Source organism: Berghia stephanieae, chromosome 1 (genome assembly GCF_034508935.2).
Source record: "Berghia stephanieae isolate SIO BIC M18660-M18661 chromosome 1, UCSD_Bste_1.3, whole genome shotgun sequence".
Taxonomy (NCBI): domain Eukaryota; kingdom Metazoa; phylum Mollusca; class Gastropoda; order Nudibranchia; family Aeolidiidae; genus Berghia; species Berghia stephanieae.
Genome location: NC_088360.1, coordinates 125856215 through 125883714, shown reverse-complemented (window position 1 = coordinate 125883714; position 27500 = coordinate 125856215). Strand labels below are relative to the sequence as shown.

General features: G+C 33.4%; 2 protein-coding genes across 5 annotated transcripts in view; one reads left to right on the top strand and one right to left on the bottom strand.

The window, feature by feature from the left end:
• Nucleotides 1–8573, top strand: part of LOC144963055 (aarF domain-containing protein kinase 1-like) — a 14084-nt gene extending 5511 nt beyond the window's left edge. The window contains exons 7-12 of one of the 3 annotated variants that reach the window (XM_078896667.1): nt 753–869; nt 2441–2584; nt 3463–3660; nt 5416–5598; nt 6889–7094; nt 7469–7586. In XM_078896667.1, coding sequence (XP_078752793.1) covers nt 753–869; nt 2441–2584; nt 3463–3660; nt 5416–5598; nt 6889–7059 — 813 coding nt within the window. In that variant the 3' untranslated portion in view covers nt 7060–7094; nt 7469–7586. Of the gene's footprint in view, nt 1–752; nt 870–2440; nt 2585–3462; nt 3661–5415; nt 5599–6888 lie in introns of all 3 variants that reach the window. The other 2 variants (XM_078896666.1, XM_078896668.1) reach the window with 2 other exon arrangements.
• Nucleotides 8574–15620: 7047 nt separating this feature from the next.
• The window catches only part of LOC144963054 (serine/threonine/tyrosine-interacting protein B-like), a 16008-nt gene continuing 4128 nt past the window's right edge, over nt 15621–27500 (bottom strand). Inside the window, exons 4-11 of one of the 2 annotated variants that reach the window (XM_078896664.1) lie at nt 26547–26600; nt 25652–25749; nt 24736–24796; nt 23591–23667; nt 23003–23053; nt 21792–21864; nt 20591–20654; nt 15621–18164 (exon numbers count right to left, since the gene is read on the bottom strand). In XM_078896664.1, the coding sequence (XP_078752790.1) occupies nt 18067–18164; nt 20591–20654; nt 21792–21864; nt 23003–23053; nt 23591–23667; nt 24736–24796; nt 25652–25749; nt 26547–26600 (576 nt within the window). In that variant the 3' untranslated portion in view covers nt 15621–18066. The remainder of the gene's footprint in view (nt 18165–20590; nt 20655–21791; nt 21865–23002; nt 23054–23590; nt 23668–24735; nt 24797–25651; nt 25750–26546; nt 26601–27500) is intronic. The other variant, XM_078896665.1, reaches the window with a different exon arrangement.

The following is a 27500-nucleotide window of genomic DNA, read 5'->3' as shown; positions in this document are numbered from 1 at the left end:
CCCCTCTCCTCATCTCCTGTCCCTTTTAATGTTTACCCATTAAGAATAAAGGTCCACGTGAAAACATAATTATTATTCACAGAAGAATAGTATCATATTGATATTATATTTGATGAAACAGCTTTACCCGTAGGACAAAACAACTAGTCACACTCCAGTCATGGGGTATAAAATTGCAGGTTTCCTCACAAAGAGCAGTCTGACCATAACGACACATTACTTAATATTAGATATACTGAAAAATTGTTCTACCATGGTACTTCTATAAAAGTTCACTTGTAAAAATGAAACTATAATACAGAATGGCATAAAGATTCACAAAACCACCTATCAAATAACAATCACAACTTTATTACGTCCCGACATAATTTTTGCTTATTGTTGAAAGTTTTATTATTATGATAAAAGAAACCAAAAACTTTTTGCACACATTCCCAAGACAGCATTTTATTTTGGGTTACCTTTCCTTATAAAAAGCCATATACGTAAAACTCATAGAACTGTGATCGAAAAATAAAACACAAAAGGGAACGAATGAATTATGTAGTACACCAATGCGCGATGATGACCAAATTTTGTATAGCAAAAGTGGGCCGTGTGGTCTATTTATATAGGATAGCTTTTGTTAGGAGTGAGAATCTGTTGAAAAATGATGTTATGTGAGCTTTGCAATTACTTTTTTATCTAACAAGTGTGATTTTGATAGATATATGATGATTGCATTGTTCAGATTTCATGTTTGTCATCACCAGGTCCCTGAGATATACTGGGATTTGTCATCAGACCGTGTCCTAACCATGGAGTATTGTGATGGGGGTAAAGTGGATGACTTGGATTACATGAAAAAACATAAAATATCTGTCAATCTGGTGAGATGTTTTTTTTAAAAAGAATTTCACCTTTAAAGCTATTCAGCCTTTTTATTTCTTTATTACGAAACAGACGGTAATATTGCTTGTTGTCCTATTGCTTTATGGCAAAGAATCTTCTCTTCATTTTATCTGTAAATGAAGTTATTGACACTTAAATAGAATGTTGATGTCTGTGCGCATTTAAAAACAAACAAAAAACTTCCCACAACAGTTGAAGTAGTCCCAATCACCCATTCCCTGCAAGATGGACACAGCTTCTGCCTGAGCTGGTAGCTTCACTGGTCCACACCCTTACTTTCCGTCCTTACTTCATATATCGTTTGTTCTTTGCATGAAACGGTGTTCTGGAATCATGTCATTTTGTTTCGTCTGGACACAGACAAGGGAAAGGAATTATAACCTCTCACAAGTGTTTCCAAGTCAAGGACAATGTTTTTGATAACGGTGATATTTCCTTTTCCTCGTGATGCATCTCTCCTTTTTTGACTTGACTTAGATGCCTTTCGCGTCTCGACCAAAAGATCGGGTCGCCTTGGCTGTTTCCAGTATTTCCTGTGTGAGGTGTCTCCAATATTGCCGGTCCTCTGCTAGGGTTCTCAGGTTTTCAAGGTCCCCTGCCGTTTTCTCCTTTTTTATGTTATGAAATTATATCTTTTATGTAATGTGTACTTTGTCAACATTTAATTGTAGGTATTCCTTTTGGTGGCAATCCTGTGTCCATGCCAGTCTTGGACACTATGGTGGTTTTATACCAGACACAGGGATAAAAAAAATGTTTTTTAAAAATTGAGCTTTTATCTAGCGCAATATCCACTAAACGTGCTTAAAGCGCTTTACAAGGGGTCCCTGGTCAACAGCAACATTTAACATGGAGGACGGGACATAACGCCTGTTAGGCGATATTACAGATTTTCGGACAAAGACAACGCCGTTAACGAACAGGTACTCATTTTACACCTGAGCACGGTGAGAGAATGTGAGTAAAGAGCCTTTTCCAAGGACTCAATTATGTGCCGAGCTCGAGGCTCGAACCCAGGACCTTCCGATCCGAAAGCGAGTGTCAACCACTAGACCACATAGCCACACATGGATAGATTGCTTCAATCTGCTTCTGATCTTTGATGTACTCATCCTCTTTTTTTTTTTTTTTTTGACATGATAGTTATTGATCCAAATCAGAATCATTGGTATCCCCTTTATCGGCCCTGAAATGACCTAAAGGGTAAGTGTTGTAAAAACGTGAAAAACAAAAGAGAACAAATAAAAAGCATCAACAACAAAAAACCTGTGCTGAACTGGGAATGACCTACCAAACACATTATGAATGCAACATTATCAATGGAGAGCGTGTATTGCTATATATATTTTTTTATTTATTTATTTTTTTAAAACATTGTTACTGTCTCATGGTTATTATTGCTATTTAAAGATGTTTTAAGTTTTGTTTTTGATTTTTTCATTTTGTTTTTTGTTTTGCATTTTATATTTTTGTTGGGTTTTTTTTTGTGGGTGATTCTGCATTATTAAATATGATTATGTCATGTATTCCCTTTTATTTTTTTTTAAAGGTAGTAGAGAGACTGGGGGAATTGTATAGTGAAATGATTTTTGTGGCAGGTTATGTCCACTGTGATCCTCACCCTGGCAATGTGCTGGTCAAAAAATCCAAGGATGGACCACAGATTATAATGCTGGACCATGGCCTTTATCAGGTAAATTTCAAGGGTGCGAATGATGATCTTTTTATGTTTGTTTTTTTTTTTCAATGTCAGTTTACGATGTTTGATTCACAGTTTGTTTGTTTTTTATAGATGATCAAAATTACCAAAATAATCCACCCTATTACCATCTGAAACACAATTTTGTTAAAAATTAGTTTGTTACATTTTGGGCAGATCAATCGGGTTTAAAGATTCAACTTCAAATGTAAAGCGAAATTCTTTAATTACCATAGATGGTATCTTTACTATTCTCATTTCAACTTGAGTTATTTATTGTTGACATGACGATTTTACTGATTTTTTAGTGACATTTAAAGGAGGCCATCCGCATAGCAAGGTGGTAAAAAGATTGTCCGTCAAACAAACATTTGATCTAAACAGGAATCACTCATGTCAACCAATTAAGCAAATGGGGCTGATCTTGCACATAGACGATGTGAAAGTGAAAATAGAATCAATTTTAGGCTGGTTATTCTCATGCTGTGTGCAATTGTTTAATATCGTTAAAATGGAAAATGAATGTTATTTTGCCTGTCTTTTCAAATTTTTTGTAAGTGCAAAAAGCTTCAGAACTTATTTTCTTACAATTTGGGTTACTTGATATTAAACAAAGGGTTATTTTTCCCCTTTTATTGAAAATATTACTATTTAATACCAGCTATGGTGGTGGTGGATTGCAGAGTTTTCTGGCTAAACTTGGGTCATAAAATTTGAATTTTTTTATGACAAACTTGCTGTAAAGTGAGGCTACTAGTGTCCATTTATCCGTGCATCTCTAGTGAGTATGCTATTGTGACAGTTTCTTGTATTTGTTTTGTTGTGGTCTGAAGTATCCATTTCTTTTTTTATCTTTCCTTTTCTTACCATAGACTTTGACAGATGAGTTTCGTGTCAATTACAGTAATATGTGGATGTCCATGATAAATGCAGATGTGGAAGGCATGAAAAGACATGCAGAGGCCCTCAATGTGGGTGAATTCTTTGGATTGTTTGCCTGTATTTTGACAGCAAGGTCATGGAAAGCGCTTCAAGCAGGCATCGACAAACACAAATTGACAGACACTGAGGTAGCCAAAAATATTCCCTCCCTCCTGATCCAAAGTGATTATTTATATATTTTAAAAGTCTATTTTGTATTTTTGCTCACCTAGATGTTTGACAAATTGAATAATCGTAAATCAAAACCTGACTAAAGGTCAGCCTAGCCTATTTTGGTCCAATCTTACACTGCATTAGAATATCTAGTGGCTTTTTTGCACAGTTGACATTTTCCAGTTCATCTGTATTTTGACAACAAGGTCATGGAAAGCGCTTCAAGCAGGCATCGACAAACACAAATTGACAGACACTGAGGTAGCCAAAAAATTCCCTCCCTCCTGATCCGAAAGTGATTATTTATATATTTTTAAAGTCTATTTTGTATTTTTGCTCAGCTAGATGTTTGACAAATTGAATAATCGTAAATCAAAACCTGACTAAAGGTCAGTCTAGCCTATTTTGGTCCAATCTTACACTGCATTAGAATATCTAGTGGCTTTTTTGCACAATTGACAATTTCCAGTTCATCTGGTCACATCAAGCAATTGATGAAGATATAATTTACTTTTTTAAATTAGGAAATCAGTGTTGAAATATTTATTGACATCCTATTTCTATTCTTACATTACAAATAATTTAAAAGTAAAATATATTAAACTGGTCAACCAAAATTAATTTGTATCAAAATCCCCTACCAATTCCTGACACTATCACATCAAATGACATCAAATGTATTTGTTTAAAATAGGGAGACTAAAGAAGCCATTCGAATACTGAAGCACTATGTCCAGCAGCAGTCTTGTTGGGCTTTATTTTAAGTCATCACACGGGACGGGAAAAGGTATATGAATGTAGCATTCAAGGAAAGAGAAATCCATCAATGGCATCCCCACAGCAGCAATAGTGAAGTCAATGCAAATATGCTCTCACTGTCATTATATATGATTGACTGATTCATGGCAGATCTACATTCCCCCCTTTCCCCCCACCCCTTTTCCTTCCACCACTTCCTGCAACAAATCCTTCTCTATACCAAAAAATACTATATCGTAATTTGTGTTGTTTACTGTCACTTTTTTATTTTTTCACTTCATTCAGTCGTATTGTTTTTTTAATTGGCTCATGACTCTCGCTCATTTATTTGAAATCAGATTTTTTACCATCATGGATCGGTTTATAACAATAATCAGTATTGTTTTTACTCAGTATTGTCCTTTTAGTTTTTGGTAGCTCTGATTCTATGTACTGATTTATTGACATAATTATGTGGTTACAGTGCTAAATTTTCAAAGCTTTGTCAAAATATTTTTACACACCAACTAGTATATAATGAACTCCTAGGGATTGTGAAAATGTCTTTTGTTCTATTGGTAGTTGATTATATGTATGAAAAGCAATTTTGATTGAATAGCTGTGTCGATTATAAAATCGCTCTTGTACCAGAGTCATTGTTTCTGTTACATGGGTTGGTGTAGATTGGTTTGCCTCGCAGAAAAGAAGCACATTGGGTTATTTTTTATGCCAAGTACGAAAAAGGACAATAGTACATTTAAGGGGATTGTTTTTTTTTTGTTTTTGTTTTTTTGTTTTTTTTCTGATAAGACAAATGTATATTTATTTGATTAATTATATCAATGTTTCATGCAAATATCTTTAAAGAGGAATGTTCATCAAATTTGAGTTGGTTATTTACAAGTTGGAGTGCATCTTATGTGATATGACACTTTCATTTTTTTTCTACTTTTGTATCTTACAAGAATTGTTCAATTTTCTCTTTTACACAGAATGAAGCTATCAGATCAAGTGTAAGCAATTATTTGATGGAAATCACAACCATCTTGCGACGAGTACCAAGACAAATGCTTCTTCTTATTAAAACAAATGATGTACTCAGAGGAATAGAATCAGCTCTGAAATCAAGGGCTAGTTCAGCATCTTTCATTTATATGGCCCGCTGTTGTGTGAAAGTAAGTAAAATATGCCAGACTCATTAATGAACCACACTCCTTTTCCACTCTTCCCAATTCACCACATTGTTGCTTTTGAATATGTCTTCTCCACAAATCGGATCCTTTTTTTAAAACTTTTTTTCTTCTAACCCAAAGATGATATGACCAATTGTCAGAACTCTAGCTAACAGTGCTCATGATGTGACAACAGTGAACACATTTCATCGGTGATCATTTGCACTGTACTATTGAAAAGTGTGATACCATCCTTATAGTCTGTGCATCTAGATCTCATTATTGATCAAGAGAAGAAGGAAGTAAAGTTATAATTTCTGTAGGTCATGGATTTAAAATATAGTTGCCCAACAAAACAAAAATTTCCAGTGGCATTTATGTGACAAAAATAATAAATATAGGATATTGGAATGACCTAGCTAATCGTCAAGGATTTCCTAAAGAGATAAATTTTAGACTTTTTTTAAAGGTTTAAAAGAGGTCCGCTGGAACCGAATGTCTAAAACTTCTCCGAGTGACTTTTGATTTTGAAATAGAAGTAAGATTGTCTGATGATCAAAGAGATGATAGATTTTTAGATCTGCCAGATAGAGAGGGGCTAAACTATGAAACGGTTTGTAGGTCAAGCAAGCAATCTTGTATTTGATTCTTGTTTAGACAGGATGCCAATGAAGTTGCTTTAAACAGTAGTGATGCTGTTTCTCGATTTGTTTGTGTGATCAATTTAGATAATGTATGAATTTACTCTCTTGTTATAAATGACTCAGTAAGATCATAACATAATACAGAGCTACAGTAATCCAGTCTACTTATTATTATTGTGTGAGCAAGTAACCTCAATGTCCAAAGCAAAAACCAGTGATGTGACTGATGTTTCTTATTTGGAGATACATTGATTGGCAGAGTTCAGATTTATTTAAGTCTATTGTTAAATATTCATTATAAAAGAAATCAAGATATCAGACATTTTTTTACGAATTCAATCTTACAATCGTTGATATACATACAAACAAGAATTTGAAATGGAAAGGCTTCAGTTTGAATCAATATATTATTTGAAGCCTTTCCATTTTCGTTAGTATTTTTACAATTCAGGTAGCCCCATCCACCCTCTACTTTTCCAGTCATTGGTATAAAACTCTTAAGCAGAAGATTCATTCTCTTCGAGTCAATGGCTTGTAGAGCCGTCTCAGGCTTTGATAGTAATTAGAAATATGCATGAGTAATGTTATTCTAAACAGCATTGGTGCATGTTGGATGTCTCAACAATTATATTGTTTTTTTCTTCCCCAGGCTGTCAGTGATGTGGAATTGACGATGTGCTCAGAGTGGAGGTGTTACATCAGAAATAAATTTCATCGAAATGTGTTATTGACTAAAATATCTTTATACTCTCTTTATCTCAGGATTCTCAATTCACCCTTAGGGTTTCTGTTTAAAAAAGACTTGATTTTCATCAGCTGACATTGAGTGTTATAAACGACATTGTTATTTTACAGGTATTTATGCAAAATGTTTATGCTAGTTTAAATTATTTCATGACATACTGTGATAATGCTTCTTCAAGAAATTTTTGCTTATCCCATTTTTTCCCCCAATCTGTTATCCCTCCCTGATTTTCTCTCCTTTTGCTTAAACCATACAATTTGGTTTCGATTCATGTTTGGGTTCCTTTGCTAAATGTGAAATAATCAATTAGAATTAGATGTGTCTGCATGTTTTTCCCCCCATAAATCTTTGTTAGAAATTGTACAAGGGTGAACTGAAAAGTCTTGATGCCTTGTATTTTCAAAATTGTAATAGATTCGAAATTGACAAAGGTATCAAAACAAACTTAGTTTTTGTCTTTTCCGTTTATTATTTTAAATTTCAGCATTGTCACCGTTCTCAACCACACAGAGCCACCAGTGAAGCACAAGTTATTGCATCAAGTTGAAAATATCGACTATCAAGTCATCTCTGCCTGCACCTTGCAATCATTGCTAGAATTTGCCCCCTTGAGGTGCCTCTTAAGTCCTAAGAAAATAAAAAAGTCACTTGGAGCTAAATCAGAACTATAAGGGGGGTGTTCTATGACTTCAAGAAAATTTTCTCTTTCACTGTGATCATGCTTTTGTGTACATATTCTCGGTATTTAACGGGCACAAACCTTTCTTTAACCCAGGATATATCCAACCCTTCCCTATGAAATTCCAAGCCTTTGCAAAATGTCTGATTGTTTTATCTAGAGTTGGCTCAATTAACTTTGTCAATTTTTTGTTATTGATTTGTTGATGTACTTTGTGGACGAACAGAGCTGCCAGCTGTACACCAAAAAGACATATTTTTAAGCTTTTTAAATCAATGTTATGCTTTTTTGTTCTACAAAACACCTTTTTTTGTCATTATCAAGGTTGTGTGAATGATTTAAGCAATTTTTTTTTGGTGCAGAATCTGGTCTCATTGAAAACTGAAGAAAGCTGCATTTTTCATCATCCATTTCCAGCTGATCGTGTTTTCTGAAGCCTAAACCAGAATCTTTATTTGGGCAGAAGTAGCCTTTACCAATTTTATTGTGGAATGGAATCTTCCAATAGCGATTGAAGATGATTATGGTGATATATATTTTTAACAATTAAACATTTTCCTTCAAAATTACACCTTTTCTTTAGTTGGTGTTGGCAGCTCTGGACGAACACTATGAGCCTGGTCATTAATATTAGTAGAGACAATATAAGTTTCAGTAAAACACTTAGCACACCTTTGAACTATTGGAATGTCAACCCACGAGTCACCATAAACAGGTTTCACTCGTTTATTGATGCTTACTGTACCTACACATCTCTCTGCAGTGAAAAACTCCAGCATGCAGTTCGTTGCATAATTTTTTGTGTGATTTCTCTGACTGACATTTTGGATTAAGGGTTCTTTCATATAAGGTAAATGAAAATAAAAGAATAGAAGCTAAACAAAATTTAATGACCTTATAGAAAAATAAATATATTGATATTTTAGTTAATTTATATTTTAAGGGGGGGGGGGGGGGGGGGGGTGGAGGGGTTCTTGTACTTATGTCTGGGTAGGACAATGATTAGATTTGGATCTGCTTTGTATTCTACGTTTCAACTTGGCCTACTTTTTTTCCTGGATTTTTAAAACAATTCCACCATGCCCTTTTTACTGATGTTGAAGTCTCTCGGGCATGGTAAAATCCCTGAAACATCACACATTCCAATATTCCTTTTGGGAATTTTCTGAAATGGATTTTTATTGATGATTTGTTGATTAAAACTTTTTCTTACTTATGCTATGAAAACTGCCAAATGTTTTTCTGATATTACATTTACTTCAGCCTTCAGTAAGGCATTTATACTTGTATAACACGAACTATGTACTTAACATCTCAGTCCTTGTTGCCTTGGACTTGGAAGAGATCCCCTCATGGTGAGAAAACATTGGTCCCCTGAAACAGGGTGTACTTTATCACTCTGGCTTTGTTGTCACTCCTATCATCATTCTATCATTTTCCCCCTCCATGTGGCATTTTTTTTCCTGTTTAAGAATTAGCCATAATTATCACCTCCAGAGTGTCACTTTCCACTGGTATTCACTTGCAAATGACAGATTTTCAGTATTATTTTGATTGTATGGAAATGGATTTTATCATTCATGCTAATAAGCGTAGAATTTCTATACAGGAAAACAGTGGTCTCCACCAAAATACAATCCATATCCGACAACAAAATATTGAATTTTTAACTAAGATAAAAACAAACCTTTAATAGAAATAATTGCTCTTGTTAATGTTAATTTGGAATTTAATTGGATTATCTCCCTTTTGATTTGGAATTCAGGAAACCAAAACCCTGTGACTTTTGATTGATATGACGTGTGGTATGGGTATCGTAAGACTAAGAATATTACATGTAAGATCAAGTTAAATAGAATGTCACTGCGTTGAGACTTGTGGGGTAGACGCTAAAAAGAACAATAGCTGATCATAATATGGTACATTTGTACGACCCTTTGTCCTCCATTTCCTTGTCTTCTAAATGAGGCTACTCCATTAGGGCTTTCAATTTCAAGAAAAAATCTATCAAATGGGACGTATTCCAAGCGCAGAAGTCGATTTTGATATTAATATTATATATCAATACACAGTCATAACAATAAAACTATAGAGAAATAAATTAAAAGAATGTCATCTCCGTAAAATAAACCAAAAAAATATATACAAATCTATATGACTATTCCCGTCTCAGCTGAAGTGCAGGGAAACCATATGAAAAGGGAAAAGAGGAGCTTAGAGATTGACATGAAAGACCCTGCCCATCCAATTAGATTATAACTTGGAGAGTAATTTAGTGGAGACTATGGAATTTCACCAAGATTTAATTTTATTGCTTTGTTGAATATTTTGACCAATGAAGTTTTAAACTAAACAAGTGTTGTTGTTCGTTTTTTTGATTTTATGTGTGTGTATTTGTGGAAGACATTACCCTTTTATTTTGCGGATGTATCTCATCATGTTATTCCATACCTCTGCAATTGTAGCTCTGATTTTGGAGATTTAATAATTACTTTTTGAATACGAACCAATAAGTAATTAGTGGTGGAATTTCCTTAGGCTGGTGGAGGAATGCTGGTTCACAGCCTTGCTATCTCTTCTATCTTCCCATATCGTTCCTCCTTTCCATTCAGATTAGGGCCTTGTTCTGGAATGAGATCATTTGGTTTTTGGGTAGGGTCTTTTGGCCTCTCTTGTTGAGTGGAGAGGTCACTATTGATGTCTGCTTTCCTGCCATATCCCCTTTTCCAGGTTGCTTTCTGTCTTCGTCTTGGAATGAGATTACTTGGTTTTGTCCTGACTCTCGCGGAGTCTTTGGCTGATAGCAAAACAGTCAATATTAGTTTTGGGAGATTACATTTTTCCCTTGTAAATCAACTCAAAATGACTTTTGTGTACTGTTACATTTTTCGTGTTGAATATATTTTGTAAACATTTGAGTTTGAGTGTAAGTGTATTCCTCTTTGTGCTTCTGTCTTGATGAGACTTTTAGTTGATCTTCTAAGTACATTGATAGAATGCTCTTGGTATCTGTTTCTGTCCCCTGTTTGAACCAGCTCCCTTTGTCTTACTTTCCCTTGTGTTCTTTTAATTTAAAATCTAGAATGTTTTAACTATCCAATTTTTATTACCTAAATGTGTATCAAGAACTGTAAAACATTAAAAACAGACCATTTGATTTCACCTGGACCTGTCTGTAGTTTTTGCTAAGAGGAAAATAATTTTAAATTAACCTTCATTAAAAAACAAATTGGTATTTTAAAGCCTGCAAACACACCTGTAATTAGAACGGTAATTTTATTTTCGATGGTCGACTTGCTGGTAAAATGGAAGATGGAGGGTAGGAGTTGGCTGGTAAAAATGACAGATTGGCATGCGTCAGTAAAACATTCGGCATGCCAGATACTTTTTGGGCTTGCCACAGGAAGGTGGCTTCCCTTTGATTTTTTTTTAACCAGAAAGAAAACTTTAAACCTACCAATTTCATAAAGTATCATTAAAACACTGCTTATAATTTATGAAATTATATTTTTCCTTGTTTAACAGATCATAGTCATTCACATGTTTCACCATTACAAGTGAATGTTTTGCTTTTAGATTTAATAATGATTCCAACAATATGGAGCTTATATGGAGCAGTTAGTCTCAATAACTAACCATACCACAAGGGTTCTGATTAGTCTCTTGGGTTGGGATAAAAAAAAAAAAAAAAAGAAAAGATGAAGACTATTGACAAATGTAGAGTTCTACCAATCAAGGAACGCAAATTTCTATGAAATTGTTATACATGATAAAGCACTTTTGAATTTGAGCACGTTTAGTTGAGTGGATTTGAGCTATACAAAAGCTCAATTTAAAAAAAAAATTAATAAGGGGGAAAATCCATTTATATCGATTGAGACCAATGGTCTGGTCCAAATTAAATGAGTTTTGTAATTTTAAGAGAACAGTTTCAACATATAAAAGGGGGTATATAAGCCGCCAAACATTTAATAAGAGAGGAAATCATTTCTGGTGGCTTTTGTTGAAACAAGTTATTTCTCATAAAATTACGACATTCAACTCTTTAATTCAATTTGAACCAGATCATTGGTCCCAATGCTGTCACAGACAATGGGGTTATTCTTTTGACCGGTATTTTTTATACAACTACCGTCTGTTGTCAATATGGAAAGTCTTCATATTCACTATTGTGTCATTGTCAAGTCTACCATTTTAAATATATTCCTCATTTGCATCCTCGCCGAGATAAATACTCAATGGGTCTTCATCCACAACAAACGAAGTCTCATGTAAGTCAAACAGTGGACTCATCCCATTAAATAGACAAAAGTAACTTGAAAGAAAGCATAAAAGAGAGGGGAATTCTGGCATTGAGGAGGGGAAGTGGCACCTTACACATAATTCACTTGGTAACTGAAATTTCATTTGCTTATGTTGAGTAATGAAACCAGGAGTTCTAGAATACACCTTGACACAGAAATGGTTTTGGGGTTCCCGTAGTTCAATTGTTGGAGCATTCAAATGGAATTGGACTGGTCCTGATCCTGGTTGAAGTGGTATTTTTTTTTCCTGATCTCGCTTAACCACCTTGCAATGATTAGGTAGCTGGGTCTATTAGATCTGGTGGAATGTTCTTGGCAAGAGACTTTCATCCTATCCAAAGGGTGGTAAGCAATTGCTATTGTCTGTTTAGCGCTATAGAAACAAGAATAAACTCAAGTTCCAAGGGCACCATAAAGACTTGGGTCAAAAATAAATTACATTTCTCAATGAGATTGTTGTGAGGAGACAATTATTACTAACATTTCAAGGGTTTGAGGGGCATTGAATACAACATTATCATAGAGGAAAACAGTGAGGGAAGTAGCCTGTAACTGTAACTAAATTATGATTCCCATTTGCCATGAAGAATAAATACAATCATACTTATACACACACAGAGACAGAAACAGAATAAATCAAATCTGACAAAGGATATTGTTTCAAAAATGTAACTATGAAAGTTTATTCAGCAATAAAGAGCGCGAAATTCTTTGGCGGGGGGGGGGGGGGGGGGGGGGGGGGGGTTCCACTGCCTCAATGTTACCCCTGTTTGCTTAATTACCAGCTGCTGGCTTCAGCTAGTAAACCAGTCTTATCACGAAACAAAAATTAGTTGATATGACTGTGGCCACTATATTTAAAATTAGGTAACTTAGAAGATGTATTGAACTTCTTCATTTCTTTACCTAATAATTCAAATTGCGTAATTAAATGTCATGATCTTAACTCTATATCAACACACTCTCTCACTTCAATGAGACATTACGCTTTCTCAATCAACATAATAAAAGCAGAATAATAATAATAACAATATAAAAATATATATGACACGATAGTGACTAGAAAGTTGTTTTTAACACAAATAATGAGTAAATATATCAAATGAAATCTTTCTATGATATTATTTGTTCTCACCCTATGGTATTGTAATAACAGGGACTTCAAATCAATATAATAAGGCACAAAATCACATCGAGGAGGTAAAGTAAGACAAAATATCCTCTCACTCTTCCTCATTGTCACATTAAATTCATTTTATCTCAATATCTTGAAAAAGACTAGAAATTAATACAGGACCTATGGGTATAAAATAGTTTGAAAACAACAAATTAAAAACAGCATAATGATGATAGATTGTTATAATCAGTTAACTGCCATACTCTGGAAAAAAATCGTGAAAACAGGCAATTTGGTTTCACCTGGGTCCCGTCTTTAGCCTTTGCAGAGAGGGAAACAATCGGATGGATTTAATTTGTTTATTTTAAGGGTTTTCAGGCGCTTGCAACACACTAAAGTCATATCAGCGCCAGTAAAAATTAAGAAAATGGGATAGTAAGGGAATTACAATTATAGCACCCAAGAAAAAGTAAGACAGAGGGGAATTGGTTCAAAAAGGGTACAGATGTAGATTCCAAGAGTACACCATCAGTGTACTTAGTCTGAGATCACCTAAATGTCTCATCCTGACTCAACCACAGGTCCCCATTAAGAGGAACACACTCAAATGTTTACAAATCGTAAAATAAAAAATAATAAAGTGCATAACAGAGAGATGATTTACAAGACAAAACATATAATCTCCCAAAACTCTTAACTATACATTTAACTGTTTCCCTCCCAGCCAGAGCCAGGACAAAACCAAGTAATCTCATTCCAAGACAAAGACAGAAAGCATATTGGAAAACTGATACAATCCAGCATGGTTTCCTTGAACTCATTTGAATGTCCCAAATTTCTTCCTTATTATTCTTTGTTATCATCCCATTCCTTCATAGAACTAATTTTCGTCCCAAACACAATTTCCTCAACTAATTTCACCCAGTCAGTGTAAAAAATTAGTTTATTAATTGAAAGATTTTTTTTTAAATGCGATCTGTGGTTTCGACCACTGATGATTTACTGCGACATTGACAGTTACATATGTTTATCTATCTACAATGCATGTGCATGTATACAGTATGGTACACACGCAGAAACACACACACTCCATCGCCGTTTCGCATAACTGACACCTCTCTGCTCATTCTTATCACTTCCCCATTCGTTCCAATTTCAATACCACACGCTACAACAGTAAAAGAATGTTGTTAAGTAAAACAGAAACCCCCCACACACACACCAACTTCTTGTAACATATTATGTATAAAGTTATCTCCCTCAACATAGGCAATAATGTAAATAATTAATAAAGTTAGTTCCCTGTATTCATCCTTAAGCGGAGATTCGTCTTAGGGTCTATCTCAAGGGAAGACTGGAATAGCCCAGGTGTCAACCGCATCTCAGCGCCGCAAATTGAGCCATGGAGAGGTGGCTTGTACTTGTTGAATGCCACAGAACAAGGTGAATATTCAAACTAAGTATCTGTCGGGTTCAAAGCTAAGACCATAAAGCTGAGCCTCATTGCCACCCCTATCCCCCTCTCTATCAAGTTGTTTTGGCAAGGCATGGTTTCCTCGAACTTTTTTGCATATCCTGAGGAGTTCAAGGAAGTCGTGCTGGAGTGTATAGAGGGATAGAAGACAATAAGCGCCTCCCTGCCCACTATGAGAGGTCAGGAACCCCAACCAGGATTTAGTTCGTAAATCAACCTTCTTTTAATGTTTTGTCATTGCAAAGTCCCAGGTTTGTGAGTTTTTGCCAAAATGAGGGTTATTTAAATCGGTCAACATTTGAAGGACAAGTTTTCTGGCCAATTTTTAACACATTTTTCTAATTAAATGGTTAAGAGGTTTCTAAAATACAATGAAATCAAACGCAACAAGATCAGCCAAACTGAGAATCAGATCTCATAGGATCAGTCTCATTGAGTGGAAGCTGCTCGTTTTTCTGCTCATTGGTATTCTTAAAAAGAAATGGATTTCGATTTCTCATTCGATCCGTGTTCATAAAATATGAAACCCACTATGCATTGAATATATTCTTGCGTGGAAACAGTTGATCGTCTTTTCGTCGCCTTTTCCTTCCACCTCCATCTTTATGTGGAAAGACAATCTGATTACAAAATAAAAGTGTTGTGTGTGACAAAAAAGATACACCTTTGATTCAAACCTCTTGCTTCTTGGTTCAGAAATTTTTATCAATTCTGTGCAAATGAAGACACGTTCTTTACAACAGGACAGATCATAATTACAGCAACAGACATTTTATAGTTACACAAAAAAAAATTGATTGCACAGGTAGGTTTAACACACTCTCTCTCTCTCACTCTCTCTCTCTCTCTCTCTCTCTCTCTCTCTCTCTCTCTCTCTCTCTCTCTCTCTCTCTCTCTCTCTCTCTCTATTTATATATATATATATATATATATATATATATATATATATATATATATATATATATATATATATATATATATATCCCATCCTCCTTTCTCCTGCTCCCCTTTCCCGTAATGAAAAGCGAGTTCTTTCTGTCTCCTTCCCCTTTCAATTCGTTCTTGTAACCTTTTTTTTTTTAATTTGGGGGGGGGGGGGGGGGGGTAGAGGGGGAGGAGAAAGGGATGAAAGGATGATCTATAGCCAAATAATTTAGATTATGCTTCAAAACATAACGTCAACAGTGTTCATACTATCTTCAATCATTATAGATATTTATTAAAACTGAGCCCCGTAAGTCAGGACTCTCAATTTGCTCAAAAGTAATTTGCTTTGTCTCATGAATTGTGGTTGCCTGGTGCAAAATCAACCAGTGGTACAACTAATGTTTATTTTAAGAGGGCTGCCTTCTCGTAATCTGACATATTGCAACCGCCCAATTATGAAGACAACTATGAAAAATGAATGGATGGGAGGAGGTTGGCACAAATATACCATCGGGATAGGTATTGACAGCTTTTTATTTATAGTATCTGATAAAAGAATGTTAATTTAGAAAGGCTTTTGATCATTTCATCTGAAAGAAGGTAAATTGTAGATAACATAAGTTCAATGCCTGCAATACTCTTGGTTCAAAGATATATCAGAGAGTATTGATGCAGAATTCTTTTTAAAATATCTTAAAACATTTCTTTTTAATATGTAAGACTGTAGAATTATATTGCTTTGTTTCATATTGCATGTTATTGTCACGTTACTGTTAAGCATGTTTTGAGCTTGTTTATATAGGGGCTATATAAATACCATATTTTATTATTATTAATAGTAATAAGCAGCAGAAATCTATACCTATGCCCAGCTTGGAACAACTCAGCAGCAAGTTTCATACAGATAACAGCATGGGATCCTGATCCTTTGCATTTTAGTCTCCTTCAGTCATAAATTCAAATCATCTCATTAATTATAGACAGGTACACATACAAAAATAAATACGCTCTTCCGTGTGGCATCATTAGATACCATCACCTAAGCTTCCATGAAGGAATATAGATAATCCATCAAACAAACAGCTGATGTCAACAAGAATCGCCCTTTTACAATATGAGCAAATGGGAGTTAATAAGTTTACCCAAGAAATAAAACGACACTGCATGAAGCAGGGCTTGGACCTGCAGTTATAAGCTAGGTTGAACTGTTGTTCCTAATCTGCAGGCAATTAGAAGTTATCTGGTTGTATCTCAAGACATTAAGATCGAATTAGCCTTAGCATCCCTTTCTTAAAACATATTTTGCTATCATTATGAATACAACAAACAGACAATGACCTTTCTAGTTACATGGTGAATGAATAAAAGTTCTTAGTATGAATATGCCAAACTATATAATAAATGAAATAATAAGAGAAAATAACGGCGAAATTGATGAATGTCTGGAAATCCAAAGAATATAACTGAATGTTGATTCATCATTTTCAACAGCAATGATATATTATTGGTCAATCTACCAGGAATTGGTAAAAAAGAATAGCAAAACAATAAATATTGAATTTTATATCCATCTTCGATAGAATGTGAGAAGCTTTTCTCAAGGTCTCGTCATCAGAATACCATGACAATGTTTGGATTCGGGGAACCTTTTCTTAAGTCTAAAACCAGACACATATTTACTACTCCATTACCAATGAATGCATCAACAATACATTAGAAACCAACATCCAATTATTAAGCTTAAAAAGTCAAGTCTAAACAAATAGATTAGGGAACTAATTGATAAATTGTAAAAACGTTAACAAAATGTGAAGAAATATAAAATAATGTAATGCGTATGAACATTTTGAAAAAAGTTGTAATGAAAACAATTTTCTGAATTGGGATAATTAATTCATTGGCGATAGTTAAATATCAAACGAAACAAAGTCAAATAAATATTGCTGTAAATAGTATCTCATTTGCTGATGGCAGGTTTTTACTATGGCAGATAAATTCAATAACTTGATCAATCAAACAAAAATGAAAGTTACTGAAAAGATTTAATAAACGATGAAATGTGATCCTGAACTCAAAAAGAAGGAGTTTTTTTTAATAGTTGAGGAATGCGTTTTTATTTGTTTGATTATAAGGAATGTTGTTTATGTTGTCTCAGCAGCAGTAGTAGTATCTTTAACTCTATAACTATAAAACATAAACCAAGTGGAGTAAAATTAGTGAGTTCAAAAATGAATTTGTCAATAAATCAATCAAAAAATGGAAGTCATAAGAGTTTAATGTCCAATCAAAATCAAATTTATCAGATGGTGATGAAAACAATGTTTGAGCAATACAAATTCTAAATCGATTATGTCAATATGAAATTGCATTTTATCCCAACATTTTTGATTGCAATTTGACTCAAGATGGAAAATGAGTTTTGAACCATTCAGTCTCAATAATAATATCAATATAAAATATCTTGCATTCCATTTATAGTTTTTGATAGTTAAATGCCTCTATACTATTACACCCTCATGTAACATATGACATACTTTCCTTCCTATCACAGAGAGCTTGTGGTGTAAAAGGAAAATGTTGGTCATTGGCTTGAGGATTGATGGGGTTGTAAAATGGCTATACACTGTTGAGAAACTAGTTCCTCCTCAGCATCTACTTCCCGTTTTCTTTTCCAAGAACCTGTACAGCAAAGCAAAAATGTAAAAATCTGACATGAAAAAAATATGCAGTCAGTTGAAATTTTAATCTATATCTTAGAGTTGGGTTGCCTCATCAGTAAAAAGAGAAGCAATTCTCTCCAGAAAACTAAAAGTCTGGGGCAGTTTGTTTGTTTTTAAGGGTTTTACGCCACTTGCAACACATTTAGATTATATGAGCGCCGGTAAAAAGGAGAAAAATGGGATAGTAAAAATATTCTAGATTTATATTTGAAAGCACACCGGAAAAAGTAAGACAAATGCGAATGGTTCGAATAGCGAACAGATGTTGATTCCAAGAGCATACGATCAGTGTGCATAGTTTGAGATCACTTAAAAGTCTCACCCAGCTACAAGCACAGAATCCACCTAGGGGTAACACACTCAAATGCTTACATTATACATTCAAAACAACAAACATAACAAAACATAACAAATGATTTACAAGGAAAATAATATCATCTCCAAAAACTTTAACTAACCATTTGACTGTTTCCCTCGAAGCCAAGGATTCTGACAAGGGAAAGGACAAAACCAAATAATTGCATTCCAAGACAAAGACAGAAAGCAAGTTGGAAAACATATATAAGGGTATAGAAGACACAGTAAGTGACCTCCCTGCCCACTATGGGAGTTCGAGTACCTCACCCAGAAGTCTGGGATTAATTCCCAAGGGATTTTATGGGATTTTTTCTTGTAAATTTTTATCTAGCAATTTATGGTACATAATTTGTCAAAGATGAATTTAGAAACACTCCGACATTGACATTTTGGTATTTATTTGTGGTATGGAAACAATAATAGATTGATTGATGAAATAGTACACAAAGTGATATCTGACCATTTGATTTTGTCGACCAATTGATATTGTGTGCAAAGTGAAATCTGACTCATGACCTTCGATGGAACTACTTGTGACCTAAAAATTAGCAAATAATAAAAACTTTATAAATCTCGTCAACTCTTTACCATTATCATCGACAGTTTTGTTATTCTCCTTTCATGCCACATTCTTTAATCATTAAAATTTCAATTTCACAAATCTTCATCAAATAAATAAAGTAAAACAACAGACCAAATATTGTTGGAATAAATATCAATAATATCCTGTGTAAATTTCAAAACTTTCTGAATTAGAATGGGATCATTCCCCTTTAAATATTTCTAAATTAAATGAAAATTTAATTAAAATATTAAAATTTAATAGAATCAAAATCTAATCTTCATCTGTGAACAAATATTTAATAGTCATACTGTTTTAAACGCCCAAAAACAACAATGTGTAATAAAAATTTTAGCACTAATTGTTGTTTGCTGTAAATAATGTATTTTCATGTTATTTCAATACTAGACAACTGAATATTTTCTATAATGATCAAGAGTGAAGTGAAAAAAATTATATATCTACTGATTACTTTAAAAACATTTACATGTCCTCTCACAAACACAGGATTTTTAATGCTCATTGTTGTTTGCAGTAATTAATGTATTTCCTCGTTAAATCAATTCTTAATTGAGCTAAATAAATGACCAGAAGTGAAAAAAACAAATTAATATCTACGCCATACTGATTAAAATTTAAAACATTCTTGCAAAAACAGAAAGTGTATTTCAACGACACGAATTTGTATTTTGGTTAATGTTTTCTTTTCCATAATAAACAATAATGAATAGTTTTTCAGATAATTGGTAAAAGAGCAATCATTTAAAGTTCCACAGTTTACAGTCTTTGAGCTTTCATCAGAGGAGAATTAGGTGTTATGATGTGATTTATGACTGATATCGGAAACTTTTTTACCTCGACTTTGTAAAAGGCAGTGGTTTGCTCTTGAGTTAATATAGTTCCCAAAATATTAATGAAAAATTGTTTGCCACCAACAAAAACAAGAGCTTCACTCTTTCATCTTACAGCCTCACATTTTGGCATTTACTAAATATTTAAGATGTATCAATGAATAGAAAAGGAAAGAAACATGGTACACAACATACAGGACAGGTTAGATATAATATTTTGAGTTAACAGGTTGTTCTTAGACACCTGGGTCGCATGCCCGTTAGAAAAAAGTAAGAAAGTACGTTTAAACATGACCATGAAATGTCTCAGAGACATCTGCACGAGACTCTTAGTGAAAGGGACCCATTGAAATGATTTCCAACATGTGCCGTCAGACAATCACACGCAGAGATTATTTACATGAAAACTTAATCCTCTTAACACAGAGGGCCCCAAATCATAGCTCATTTGATTTCACACTGTGAACGTGGCCAAAACAAACAAAAATTTTCATCAAGTTTAGCTCTGCCAGCAAAATGATCTGGAACCAAAAAGCTGCTGTGATCAACAACAAAAAAGCAAATCAAAATAAAACAACAGTAAACAGACATAAACAATGCATCATTGAAACTTACCTGAGGAAGTAGAGAAAGCCACGGGTTGGAATAAGCACTCTGCTTTGTAAATATGTTCATATTCCTAGAAAAAAAATGAAACAATATCTAAATTACTAAACACAGAAATATATTATTTCTTTCTTTATTATTAATAATATGTGTTGAAATCTATACAACAATTGTCAAGAGTCTGTGATAATGTTACTTGAGAACAAAAGTAATGTTAACTTTGTGTTATTTGAAAATGTTTAAATCAAACTTATTCATGAATCAAAAGATGTCAAAGGAATCCACACTGGTATGTATCATACAATAAACTGCAATCATATCAACATTATATAATAGTTAAGTGGAAATTATTTATAATTATTATCCATTTTTTTAAATGCTCAATTACGCCTTACACTTTTATGAAAATACATAATAAAATATGAAGCAAAATCGCATAAAAATTTACAATACACACAAAAAAAAAAAAAAAAATTATTTGCAGTGGCAAAACCTTATTTCAGTAGCCTATGCAATACAAATACATTGAAAATATCTGATTCACAGTTGAGCTTTTTCCAAAAACAGTTCCGTTTCAAATTTTCTTTTGAAAAATATTCAAAAGATATAGGTAATCTAATGCTTTTCCATTAAGACTTCCACACTGTTGAGGCTGAGGGTAAAAATTTATATGAGCCAGTTAAGATTTTGGAATGTGACAGAAAAATACTCTTGTCTGTAGAATGTGTTGGCTGATAGAACGTGTTAATGAGACACAAAGACAGTGCTATTTCAAATAATGGAATCTTTTTATACCACAACCTAATTTTTCTCCCAAAATGAAACATTCAGGTGCATTTTATGAGAAAATAAAATCACATTTTAATTTCAAGCCCATCTACTAAAAAATACAACATTTAACCTTGAATAGGCCAACATTCAAGCCAAACACATTTCAATTTGCAGATGTTGCTTTTCTTTCAATTTTATTGTTGACGAAATTTTATTCATTTCTCATTTATGTATTTTGGAAATGACTATTTATTAAATTAAGAAATTCAAGACCAGTTGGCATGTTTATGAAAGAGAGATTTTATCACACAAAAAAAGAAATTATCAAATAATTATATTGAAGGGAACAGTAAATAAATTACCCTTACTGATCCTAAAGCAAAATTGTTTTTTAGATGCATGCCCAAATAACAATGTGTCAAATTGGCAATGTACTCACCATAAGCTGCTGTAGAAATCCTTCATTGACACAAATACAAAATCGGTGGTTCCTCACTACAGACAAAGCATCACTGCAACATTAAAGTTTACAATATTATTTTTTAAATCCCTACAAATTAAGAGTAATTCTTACATGGCTGTGCGGCTATGTGGTCTTGTAGTATGACAATCACCTATGAACCCAAGGTCCAGGTTTCAAGTCCCTCTCTGAGCAGTGCACACTTCAGTCCTTGAAAAAAGATCTTGACTCACATTTTATCACCGTACTCAAGTGTAAAATGAGTACCTGGCTGTTAGCAGAGTCATGTCTGTCAAAATAATTGTAATATCGCCTAACAGGTGTGATGTCTCGACTTTCATGTTAAGTATTGCTGTTGCCTATGGTCCCTTGTAGAGCACTTTGAGCGCATTTAGTGGATATTGTGCTATATAAATGCCCAAGATTGTTTTTATGCATCCAAAAATACAACCACACTTTACCTCTGCATAAATATCCCAGCCCTCTGAAACTAAGAAAGCTTGATTGAAGTGTTCCAAAATGTGAAACTGTAATTTTCTAAATTATTGTTAACATTTGACACGTCTAGGATAATGAGTTCTGAGCTCTCTTTTTTTGTGCAAAGGCTCATCTTTTTCTTTCTTCTTTTTTTTTTTGGAAATACCAAAATCACATATATATATATGTATATATATATATATATATATATATATATATATATATATATATATATATATATATATATATATATATATATATATATATATGTATATATATATATATATATATATATATATATATATATATATATATATATATATATATATATATATATATATATATATATATATATATAAAATATATTGATATGAAGTCTCGAAAAAATACAATCCCATAAAAATGTTTATCATCAATAAATAACTCACAGCTATCAAAATTCTTTTGGCTAAAAAAAAAGGCCTATGACAAAATCTGAAATCACTTGAAGGAAGAAATCATTAAATTCACTTTATGAGGTAAACTTATTAAACCATTGGATTTTAATTAGTCTTATCGAAAAGTCCAAATTTTTACATGAGAGAAAACATTTCAAATATATCATGTAAAATAACATGATATCAAGCCATGAGTATTGCATTGTCGATAAAGCATACTACAAATTTAAACTGAATGTTTGTTTTGGGGGTTTTTTTTAATGTATCCAACCTTACCTACAAGATATGGAGTATTTGGCCATGATGTAGGCAGTCACAACTGCAGCACTGAGAAAAAAAAAATAATAACCTCTATAAAAACTGCTATGAACTAAGAGCTTCCATCTCAAACACATAAGCTGCACTCTAGAAATGTTTGATACCATACTTATAATTACTACTATCATCATTGTATTCTTATCTCAGGTTGGGGACACTGCAGTGGACAATATTTATCAAGGTTTTATTAATATCATTGAAGTGATCTTTTTTTCTCTCTTTCTAAAACCAAGGCATTGCTTCAAAGAAAAATAAAACAATTTTCTAGCCGACAATTTTTTTTTTTTTTTTGGTCACTTGGGATTATCAAAACAAGCAGTAATTCCAATTTTCTCATGTTGTTCTTAGCACTGGCTTCAAAATTTCACATATCATTTTTACTGGTCCAATGACGCCATACAATCAACTCATCTGTAGGATCTCATTTACCTTCCCATCCAATCTTCTCTAGACCTGTGTAATATCTTGTTAAAACCTTAAAAATAGCATAACCCAAATGTCACAGATACCAACATGGAACACCACAGCAAATCAACTTTACTGTACCTGCGACAAATGCCACCATTTCCATGGACTAAAACCTTCCCTCCTTGTGACATGCACTCATCTATAAAACATTTTGTCTGTGGAGAAATGAAACAATGTGAAAGCCATCTTCAAAATAATTCTGCAGAATCACACTGATAATCATTTCAATCAAGATCATTTCTGCACAGATAATTTCCTTTTTTTTTAAAGAAAACATTTCAAATTGCAGTAGAAATCTATGTATAAGGACATCTTTTGTAGAGGGCAGTTTGTTGGGAAAAATGTTAGTTTCCTTTTTTCTATATTTTCCACTCCTGTATGACAGTCTGTCTATCAACAGATATTTTATTTCTAAAACACTAAAGCAAGTCCTGTGAACTTGTATACGACTTTCCACCTGTGGACGTAAGCAGATGATGTAGATCTGAAATACAACGGATAGTAAGTGATAGACAACTATTGCATTCTATTAATGTTGTAACCATGATATTGAAAACTGAGAGAAGAGCAAAGCCACCTGTGGACGTAAGCAGATGAAGTAGATCTGAAATACAACGGATAGTGAGTGATAGACAACTATTGCATTCTATTAATGTTGTAACCATGATATTGAAAACTGAGAGAAGAGCAAAGCCACCTGTGGACGTAAGCAGATGAAGTAGATCTGAAATACAACGGATAGTGAGTGATAGACAACTCTATTGCATTCTATTAATGTTGTAACCATGATATTGAAAACTGAGAGAAGAGCAAAGAGGAAGATATCTCAGATGGTGAAGCAAGACCAACATAACCAATGCCACAACATCTTCACAACATTAAAGTTAAAAACTTATTTGTTGAAAAGTCCATTTATTTCTTTTTTTAAACGAATTCAATGAACTAAACAAAGCATGCTTTCAGCTGTATAGTTGAAACCTAAATGAGATTCCTCCAAAAAAAAAATTTTAAATGTTGGTCAATTTGTAGAAACACATGGTCTCTGCCTTGTATGACTTAAAATATAGTTCACATTCAACAAAGCAACAAACTCCACTGAATACGACTGCAGATATAAATCATATCTTTTATTGCTAAAAGACCTAAATTGCTAAATTGCTTTATTGCTAAAAGAGCAATGCAGAAATAATGCACTCATATCTCTAAATATTCATTTAACTTACCTCTCTAAAATGTCGAATAATATTTTCTGTTGGACTGTCTGATATATCTAGCACCAAGTATCTAAACAACAAATATGAAAAAAATAAATAGATTATGACCTGAAAGACTAAATTAATTATGACTGATATGCCCTTTAAGATCATCAAAGTTTTTAGGGTACTTAGCAATCAATGCCAACAATTTTAGAAAAAAAGAAAATGATACTGAACACACAGGATATTATGATAGATTCCGAGCCTACAGGTACCTGCGATACTCTTGGCTCGTAAGTGCCTAAGAAAAAGTAAGATCAAGGAGCTTTTTAAAAAGTTACCAATTCAAAAGCATGAGGTCCTCAATATACAAATAAATGCTGTGGAATACATGGGGAGATAGTAGACAAAAACATTTTTTTTCTGAAATCATTCCCCTGAAAAAAAGAATAATATATAGATTTGACCACCACCTTTGGGGATCCCGATAGCTCAGTTGGTAGAGCACTCCCTTCACAATCAAAGTATCAAAGGGACCTAGATTGATCCCAGGTGCAGCCGAGACTGTTTTTCTGATGCCCCTGTCAACCCAGCAGCGATTGGGTAGCTGGGTCTGTTGGATCTGGTGGAAAGTATTTTGCGAAAGACTAGTGTCCTATCCAAAGGGTACCCCTTCAACGATGTGCCAAGCCAAAACTTTTATTTAATTTAGCAGTTTAATTTGAATAAATAGACAGAGAGTAATGACTGGTATGAAAAGACTATAAATATAGTTCAAGAGAAGAGATGACAAGAGTGAATTTCACTTGGCTGGCCTACAAGGCTTGTCTGTTTTGAAATACAATGATTGGACACAGGCTACACATTTATCATTAAACTATATTTAAGGAAAATGTTTATACTAAAGTACTACATTATGCTATCACTAATCGATATTGCTTACTTGAAATGACAAGGAAAATTTGGTCGTATAAAGTGAGCCTCCATTTCGTGTCGTATACAAACAATATGAGTAATTCCCACTGACTGAAGAATGTCCAGCTAATGAAACATAAGAACCAAAGAAAATGACTAAAAAGTTTATGAAAAAAAAAGGCTATTAAGGAAAGATATCATTTGTAAATGAGAAACACTTTGACTAATTCAATTGAGGCTATAATTGACTCATTTTCATGGAAGGAAATTTTTGAGTAAAAAGCCACTCTGGTTTCATAGGGAGACTTATTCGGAGCCACAAGTTCATTAACTCGAACACAACATCTTCCAATTGCAAAGTGACAAGCACACAGATATGCCACATTACCCCAAAATTGTGAGTTTGGAGCTGCCTTTATTAAAAAAACTGTGTGTAGTCTGAATATGCTATTATCTGAATAACTATGAAAATAACAGCACAATAACGTTTTGCTTTAGCTTTCTATAATATTATAAAATTAATAAATGATCCATAAGCTATCAAATGGACACCAAACAAACAAAAATATAGCATTAAAAGTTTCTAAAATGTCATACTCCATGATAAAGTCAGTCATATGGGATAGAGGACAAAGTTCAAGAATAAAGAATTACAGAAAAATATTCCTTGAAAAAATGAACTCAACATTCCAAAACCACATCCTTGTGATTTTGTAATACCATGTCCGTATTTTTTTTATTGCTTCTCATAAGGAATTTTCTTATTCAAAAACTGTCAGCTTCAACATCTTTGTTCATGTGTACATAACAACAAAGTAATATTTAGGCACAGGTTGATAAGGACAAAAAAAAATATACTTGAATAATTAAGGTTGCACCTGTAAAATATGATGATTAGATGAAGAAAATTAAAAACATCTTACCCTAGATTTCATGGCAGCTGCATAAGGTCCTAAATATAAACTTGGAACAATTTCCTGAGATTAAAAAAAAAAACAAGTAAAAATAATTAGGTAAAGATAGATGGATTGTCATCACAATACCTTGAACTTATATTCACTTGCAATCTGTCCCAGCTTTGATCTTGTATTTTTTGCATAAAAGATTAGGGTGTAAATAAGTACCCAGCTATTGGCATTGATGGATTGTGGAAGAGTATCATTTGGAATTGAAAATTGATTCGATGTAGCCTGTGGCAGAGGCAAAAGAGTTCCAAGATATGCAACCTGCCTAAAGATGATAAACAGCGTAATTTAGTGTGCCGTGATTTACACACTAGATTCACTTGTACTTGTACCTACTGCTTACTGACTCTATTAAAATCAAATTCTTGAGTAGTAACAAATAGAAGAAGAAGAAGAAGAAGAAGAAGAAGAAGAAGAAGAAGAAGAAGAAGAAGAAGAAGAAGAAGAAGAAGAAGAAGAAGAAGAAGAAGAAGAAGAAGAAGAAAAATATATTTTTAAAACTGGTAACTTGTGAGCAATCGAGAAAAGACGTAGGAGATAAATGAGAAAGTCAACATTTACTTTGTTAAAAACGCTTAGTGAAATAGCAGTTACAAGGGAAACTTGTGTGTAAGGGAAAACTGTACACATATGTTGTTTCCCTGTAACTCTCACTGTCTCTGCCTACAGGAAGAATGGATTAATCACAACGATTTTAATGTAATGTAGGATTGTGCAAGTGTCCAAATCCCCTTAATTTTAGCTTCATATTGATAATAATAATAATAATAATAATAATAATAATAATGCTGAAAACTTATATAGTGCTATAACTCCGAGACACCAGACTCTAAGCGCTTAAATTACAAATTACTTTGGCTGAAACATAATCATTAACACACACAAGCACACACACACAACACACAACACAAA